This window comes from Accipiter gentilis, chromosome 26, assembly GCF_929443795.1.
Source record: "Accipiter gentilis chromosome 26, bAccGen1.1, whole genome shotgun sequence".
Classification (NCBI taxonomy): Eukaryota; Metazoa; Chordata; class Aves; order Accipitriformes; family Accipitridae; genus Astur; species Astur gentilis.
The window spans coordinates 10,355,662-10,363,222 of record NC_064905.1 but is presented as its reverse complement, the minus strand read 5'-3'; the positions used below and the strand labels follow the sequence as shown (position 1 = coordinate 10,363,222).

Here is a 7,561-nt window from a genome sequence, read left to right as displayed (position 1 = left end):
GGACAACAGCAAGCATGCTTGTGTGGCAGTGTAACCTCGAGGTGTGGATTAAAACAGCTCACAGGCTGCAGTGAGACTCTGAGGTCACTTTGCACACATATGGAGAGAAGTGTAATTTACAAAAATTATACCCCTCCCAATGGGGGACAAGCCTTACAAGAAGCAGTGCAAATGCAGCAGTGGCCTGACCTGAGCTGGCTTTGGTGCCCAATAACTCCGAGCAACACACCACCTCTCCTGCCCTGAGTGACCGCCGTAACAGACGGAGCCCAATGTTGTTTGTGGATATTTGTGGGCATTTTAGAGGGGTGGTCCATAGACCAAGGGAATGATACATGTGTTTTATATCACAGGATGGGAAGGGGGGTGGCAGGTATTGAGAATGTATCGGATACTGTGAGATCTGAGCACGATGTAAATGGCATGGAATAATGTGTGAAGAATGTGCTGGTTTTGGCTGGCATAGAGTTAATTTTCTTTATAGTAGCTTGTCCTGGGTTCAGCTGGGATAGAGTTAATTTTTACAGGAACCTGGGAGGTGGGGGCATAGCCGGGGCAGCTGACCTGAACTAGCCAAGGAGCTATTCCATACCATGGGACATCCTGCCCAGTATATAAATGGGGAGCGGGCCGGGGGGTGGTCTCTGTTTTCGGTGGGGGAAGTGGCGGAGCGTCGGGTCCCGGGTGGTGAGCAGTTGCACTGTGCATCGCTCTTCTTGTATACTTTTTTTTTTTCATTAGTGCCGTTGTTGTTGTTGTAATCTCTTTGTGTTTGTCCCAGTAAACTGCCTTTATCTCAACCCTCGAGGTTCCAGTTTCTTTTCCTTTTCTCTCCTCCGTCTCCTCCCCATCCCACCGGAGGGGGGCGGAGGAGGGAGCGAGCGGCTGCGTGGTCCTTTGTTACCGGCCGGGCTGAAACCACGACAGTCCTTTTTGGCGCCCAGCGTGGGGCACGAAGGGTTGAGATAACGACAGATCTGGCCAGAGGGTGTTGAAACAAATTTGCCAAACGCATTTCTTAGATAAATAGATGTTAGTCACAATGTTGTTTCATTTGTTTACATGGTGGCGTTTTGTAAGCTCTTATATGCTCTATGTATTGCCTGTAGTTGCGTATCTCATCTCTGGGAGAGTGATTGGGATTATCATTTTGCTGTACTGGGCAATGTCGACTTATGAAATGATTACATCACTGGTCATGAGGTTAAGCTGGTATCTGTATGAGGCAGTGATAACATTTCCATACTTTGGGCGCCTTCTGTCGGATTTTATTGGTAATTACACCCAATCCGTGGGGAAATTAGGGTGGGATACCTCCCCCCGTCCGTTCACCTCCCTTTTCTCCTTCCGAATAATTACAACAGCTTTTGAGAATTTTGAATATCCTTGGGATGCGCAAGCCAGTGTGCTGTTAGTGCTATGCCTCCTGAATATGTTTCAGGTCTTCTTTAGGGCTACAAAAAGGCTCTTTAAGAGTACCACTCAGAGATCTCCCCCAAAGCTGGATACTCATGGGTGGCACGGCATGTGGGAGCATATGTGCAAGTATCTAGAGAACTTCTCACCGCCAGTGACTTGGAAGTTCACTCCTGAACAACTACAGAACCCTTATGAAGTGACAGAATATTTGAAAGAAAAATGCTGTGGCTATTCCAAAGACATACAACTCGCCTCACTGTGCTGGGCCCTGGCCAGTATCTACCAAACACTGCTTGATATTATGCAGCACCCTCGGGGGGAGAAGGGGGAGAAGATGGAAAACAGGACAACATGCACCGTGGCTACCCAAACCCTGACAGCAGACACCGTGGCTGCCCCTACCCCGACAACAAGCACCGTGGCTGTCCCTACCACGACAACAGGTACCATGACTACCCCTACCCCGGTGACAGACACTGCAGCTAAACCAGAGAACCAGCCTGTGCCAGTATCAGTCGCCCCTGTACAGAAAAAGAAACACACAAAGAAATCAGTTCGCTTAGCGAGAGATGAAGATGAACCAGGGTCATCGCGAGAACAGGAGGTAGAGGCAGAACCTGAAATAATTACCCGATCTCTATCCATGAGTGAGTTGCGTGACATGCGAAAAGATTTTAGCCGCCACCCAGGTGAGCACATTGTTACCTGGCTGCTCCGATGCTGGGATAGCGGGGCTAGTAGTGTGGAATTAGAGGGTAAGGAAGCCAAGCAGTTGGGATCTCTGTCTAGGGAAGGGGGCATCGACAAGGCAATTGGGAGAAAAACACAAGTCCTCAGCCTCTGGAGGCGACTTCTGTTAGGTGTAAAGGAAAGATACCCCTTCAGGGATGAAGTTACATGTCACCAAGGCAAGTGGACCACCATGGAGAGTGGTATCCAGTACCTGAGAGAATTAGCCGTGCTGGAGGTGATTTACAATGATCCAGAAAATGCGCAGTCACCCACAGATCCAGATGAAGTCCAATGCACACAACCCATGTGGCGGAAGTTTCTACAAAGTGCACCACCAACCTATGCCAACTCATTGGCAGTAATGTCCTGGAGAGAAGGCTATGGACAAACGGTGGATGAATTGGCTGCCGCACTGTGGCAAGATATCGCTGTTCGGATAGAGAAGCTAGTGGTAAAAGTCCGTCACGCAGATGCTCATGTACCCAAGAGTCGAGCCACTGAAGAACATCAAAACAACCACCAGGCAGATCAGGCCGCCAAGATTGAAGTGTCTCAGGTGGACCTGGACTGGCAACGTAGGGGTGAGCTATTTATGGCTCGGTGGGCCCACGATACCTCAGGCCATCAGGGAAGAGTTGCAACATATAGATGGGCTCGAGATCGAGGGGTGGACTTGACCATGGACACTATCGCACAGGTCATCCATGAATGTGAAACATGTGCTGCAATTAAGCAAGCCAAGCGGCAAAAATCCCTGTCGCATGGAGGGCGATGGCTGAAATATAAACAGTGGGAGGCCTGGCAGATTGACTATATCACGCTCCCACGAACACGCCAAGGCAAGTGCCATGTGCTTACAATGGTGGAAACAACCACTGGGTGGCTGGAAATATACCCTGTGTCCCATGCCACTGCCCAGAACACTATCCTGGGCCTTGAAGAGAAAATTTTATGGCAACACGGCACCCCAGAAAGAATCGAGTCAGACAACGGGACTCACTTCCGAAACAACCTCGTAGACACCTGGGCCAAAGAACATGGCATTGAGTGGGTGTATCACATCCCTTATCACGCACCAGCCTCTGGAAAAATTGAACAATACAATGGACTGCTGAAAACTACATTGAGAGCGATGGGGGGTGGAACTTTCAAGCATTGGGATACACATTTAACAAAAGCCACCTGGTTAGTTAATACTAGAGGATCCGCCAATCGGGCTGGCCCCGCCCAACCAAGAGTTCCACATACCGTAGAAGGGGATAAAGTCCCTGTAGTGCGCATGAGGAGTATGTTAGGAAAGACAGTCTGGGTTAGTCCTCCCTCAAGCAGAAGCAAACCCATTCAAGGGGTTGTTTTTGCTCAAGGACCTGGGTACACCTGGTGGGTGATGCAGAAGGATGGGGAGGTTCGATGTGTACCTCAGGGAGATTTGATTTTGGGAGAGAATAGCCGGTGAATTGGGCTGTATGATATTTAACTGCTAAATAACCTGCCAATGCATGTCATTGTATCTATAGTGTCTATATGCCATATCAAGGGTATTATTGTGAGAATTATCCAAATGACTACAGGATGGACTTTTGAAACTGAGCCAAGTACAACAGCGATAGAACTTGAACTGGCACCCAGCAATTTCCTCAAGATCAACATCTTCGACCTGCAGACCAAGGGCATGAGTTACACCAAATGTACTAGCCACAAGTTCCAGAGGCAGCGTACAACAACCCAACATCTCACACCATCTCTCTCTTATCCTGAAGAACTGTTACAACAGATAGAGCCCCAAAATCGATGGACACATTAGAGGGATAGCCCATAGGCTAAAGGAACACCATGTGTGTGTGTGTGCGAGGTTGGGGCGGGGCGGAGTCCATATACTTATATATAAGACCAGGAAAGTAGTAGTGGTTGATTGGGGAAAAGAAAAAAAAATGTAAGATCTGGGCATGATGTAGATGGTATAGAATAAGGGGTGGATAATGTCCTGGGTTCAGCTGGGATAGAGTTAATTTTTACAGGAACCTGGGAGGTGGGGTCATAGCCGGGGCAGCTGACCTGAACTAGCCGAGGGGCTATTCCATACCATGGGACATCCTGCCCAGTATATAGATGGGGAGCGGGCCGGGGGGTGGTCTCGGTTTTCGGTGGGGGAAGTGGCGGAGCGTCGGGTCCCAGGTGGTGAGCAGTTGCACTGTGCATCACTCTTTTTGTATACTTTTTCATTAGTGCCGTTGTTGTTGTTGTAATCTCTTTGTGTTTGTCCCAGTAAACTGCCTTTATCTCAACCCTCGAGGTTCCAGTTTCTTTTTTTTTCCTCTCCTCCGTCTCCTCCCCATCCCACCGGAGGGGGGCGGAGGAGTGAGCGAGCGGCTGCATGGTCCTTTGTTACCGGCCGGGCTGAAACCACGACATAGCTAGTATGGGGCTATGTTTTGGATTTGTGCTGGAAACAGTGTTGATAATGCCAAGATGTATTCTTTACTGCTGAGCTTAGACAGAGTCAAGGCCTTTTCTGCTTCTCACCCCACCCCACCAGCAAGGAGACTGGGAGTGCACGGGAGGCTGGGGAGGGGGCGGACACAGCCGGGACAGCTGACCCCAACTGCCCCAAGGGATATTCCAGACCATATGATGTCATGCTCAGCATATAAAGCTGGGGGAAGAAGAAGGAAGGGGGGTACGTTCAGAGTGATGGCGTTTGTCTTCCCGTTACGTGTGATGGAGCCTTGCTTTCCTGGAGATGGCTGAACACCTGCCTGCCCATGGGAAGCAGTGAATGAATTCCTTGTTTTGCTTTGCTTTCACATGCAGCTTTTGCTTTACCTATTAAACTGTCTTCATCTCAGCCCGCGAGTTTTCTCGCTTTTACCCTTCTGATTCTCTCCTCCATCACATCGGGGGAGTGAGTGAATGGCTGTGTGGTGCTTAGGGTTAAACCACAAGGAAGCACTGAGACCATCTCTTTTGAAGGATCATATAGCAAATGCATGCAGTAACATTCACATGTAGTCTAATGTTACTCTTATTTACCCCAACTGTGAAATGGCTTCAGGAAATGTTTCTGTTTGGCTTTTCCTCTTGCATATTAGAAGCAATTCTTATGACTGCAGAATCAAATAACTGCTCTGTCCAAGTCTTGTTTGTCTTTAACCCCCAGCTAACTTCTCACATCATCACTGCTACCTACAGTGAAGACAGCCGGAACATCTATTGGCTAATACCTCATACAATCAATCTACCCACAGTGTGGCACATTACATTCCTGTAAGATTCTTTCAGTACAGAAGAAAAAGCAGGAGAAGGCAGCATACGGAAGGAAAAGAATGACCCAGTGACAGGAATTCATGCAGGATAGATTGAATTTAAGCTGGGCTGCTGAAGGAGAGGAACTGGTACCACTGATGCTATTGCTGAACATAGAACAGTTGGTAACAGCTGTGCAAAACAGGGACAGACCCTCTTCTGGGCAATCAGTGTGGATTTTAGATCTGTCAGCAGCAGCATCCAAAAAATTTAGATCCCAAAATATGAGGAAAGTAGGCAAGTGAGGCCTCCTGTGAAAAGAAAACAAGAAAAGGGAAACAGTAGTTCATTTAATATCAGGATTCAAGTTGGGCACACGCATTTAGTGGCAATAAGAGAAGACTGCAGGAAGGACACAAGAGAGACTGAATGAAGGAATTTGGGCAGGGCAGTTTGGTTTAACTGTCATTTAAACTTGTGTGTAAACAGTCATGAATGGTTAGGTGGTTATAAGATAGACAGCAGAAACCAAAACCACCCTCTTTTTTTTCCTAACAGAGAACCAGTAACTTATCACATAGGTCAGTTATACATGGATCTTTGAAGATAGTTTGATGGTTCTATTTCTTTCTCTCTCCACTACTACATAGGAGAAAGTTTAGAGGTTGTGGCACTCAAGGATATCTAAACTAAAAACCAAAGCAAAACCATGAGAAACTAAAGATGCTGAGCAGCCTTCAATAAAAATACTGTTCTGGTCTTGATCAAATTTTAAATGAAATAGGACACTGCATTACATATAGCACACTACTGAGAAGTTTACAAAGTTAAGAGGCTGTTGTTTCTTAAACTAATATTAGAGCCTTGGCTTTGCTTCCTTTTATCCAGGGTGTTGAGGCCTCACATTTAGAGCTGGTAGAAGCTATTTGGACATACATACTACAAGTCTTTATTTTATGTAGGTTTCATAATCTTATTTGTGTAACACAAGTATTACTGAATCAAAGACCTGAGAGAATTAATGCATTCTTTTATGCTTTAAAGAAAAAAGTCTACAACCCACAGACTCTCAATACTTACCAGTCTCCCAAAGAGATCTTTCTAAGCTTTAATCTTCTGAGACAATGAATACTTTCCATCCCAACTGATGACAAAATTAGGCACTAACTACATATGAAGTGGCTAGCAAAATTCATCAACACATCAAAACTTAAAGCTTCTAAGGGAACAACTTATTAAATACCCATCTAGCTCCAAACAGAAACTTCAAGCTGAGAAAATCTTCTAAACCCAACACATTTACTGTATCTATTAACAATAGATACATTAACAATTTATATATCACTTTTCTTGTATCTGGTCCTACCCCATCAACATAATTCTTAGAAAATATCCTAGCATACCCAAATCCCCAACATACCATTATTTTCTTCCAAGAAGAGTCATTCTTCTCTGTATTTATAAGAAATCTGTGCCTAATGTGTATCGCCTTCATCACTGAGTGAGCAGTTAGTATTTTGCTCCTCTCTCCACAGCAGATATCTGATAAAAGTGAATCAAAGGGATTCTGACATGCATGGCTCCTCTTACATGTCAGTAGTACATTCCCCAAGGTTTAAATATCTAGTCTTACATTTTTGTGTCTTTTTCACATAGAAATATTCTCTTTTAACAAGGTTAAATGTTGAAGGAATGAGTTCTATTTTCTGATATGCACATGTCCCTCTTCACCCTAAAAAAGCTCAAGAACATTTTATAAAAACTTTGGGGTTAGCATGGCACTAATACTATAAAAATATTTACTTCTTATTGCTAATACTTGCTGTTGTCTGCCTGTTTCACTGAAATGCCACCATACTGTCTGTATCCACACCTGGATGTTACAACTCATGTCTGCACTGGCCATATGTTTGGTCATGATACATACTTTAAATATAGAGGATTCTGGGACTACATGTCTCATCCTTTTAGGGAAGGTGGTCTCAGCTTGGACAATTACATACCTGTTTGCAATAGTAGGAAGTTACCAGATCCATAGTGCTCTTGACAGTCATGGAGGTTTAAAAGGCATGAAATAACTTCTCACTAATTCTTTAATTATGGAAGGATTTATGGAAAAAAATGATGCATGCATTTGTAAAACAAATTGGGTGCTGTGAACTTGAAG

The 7,561-nt window shown here is 45.4% G+C and overlaps 1 protein-coding gene across 1 annotated transcript in view; it reads left to right on the top strand.

Moving 5' to 3' along the window:
• The first annotated feature begins 1,294 nt into the window (after positions 1 to 1,294).
• The window catches only part of LOC126050797 (uncharacterized), a 920,783-nt gene continuing 914,516 nt past the window's right edge, over positions 1,295 to 7,561 (top strand). The window contains exon 1 of the mRNA XM_049829143.1: positions 1,295 to 4,155. Coding sequence (XP_049685100.1) covers positions 1,433 to 3,607 — 2,175 coding nt within the window. The 5' untranslated portion in view covers positions 1,295 to 1,432 and the 3' untranslated portion in view covers positions 3,608 to 4,155. The remainder of the gene's footprint in view (positions 4,156 to 7,561) is intronic.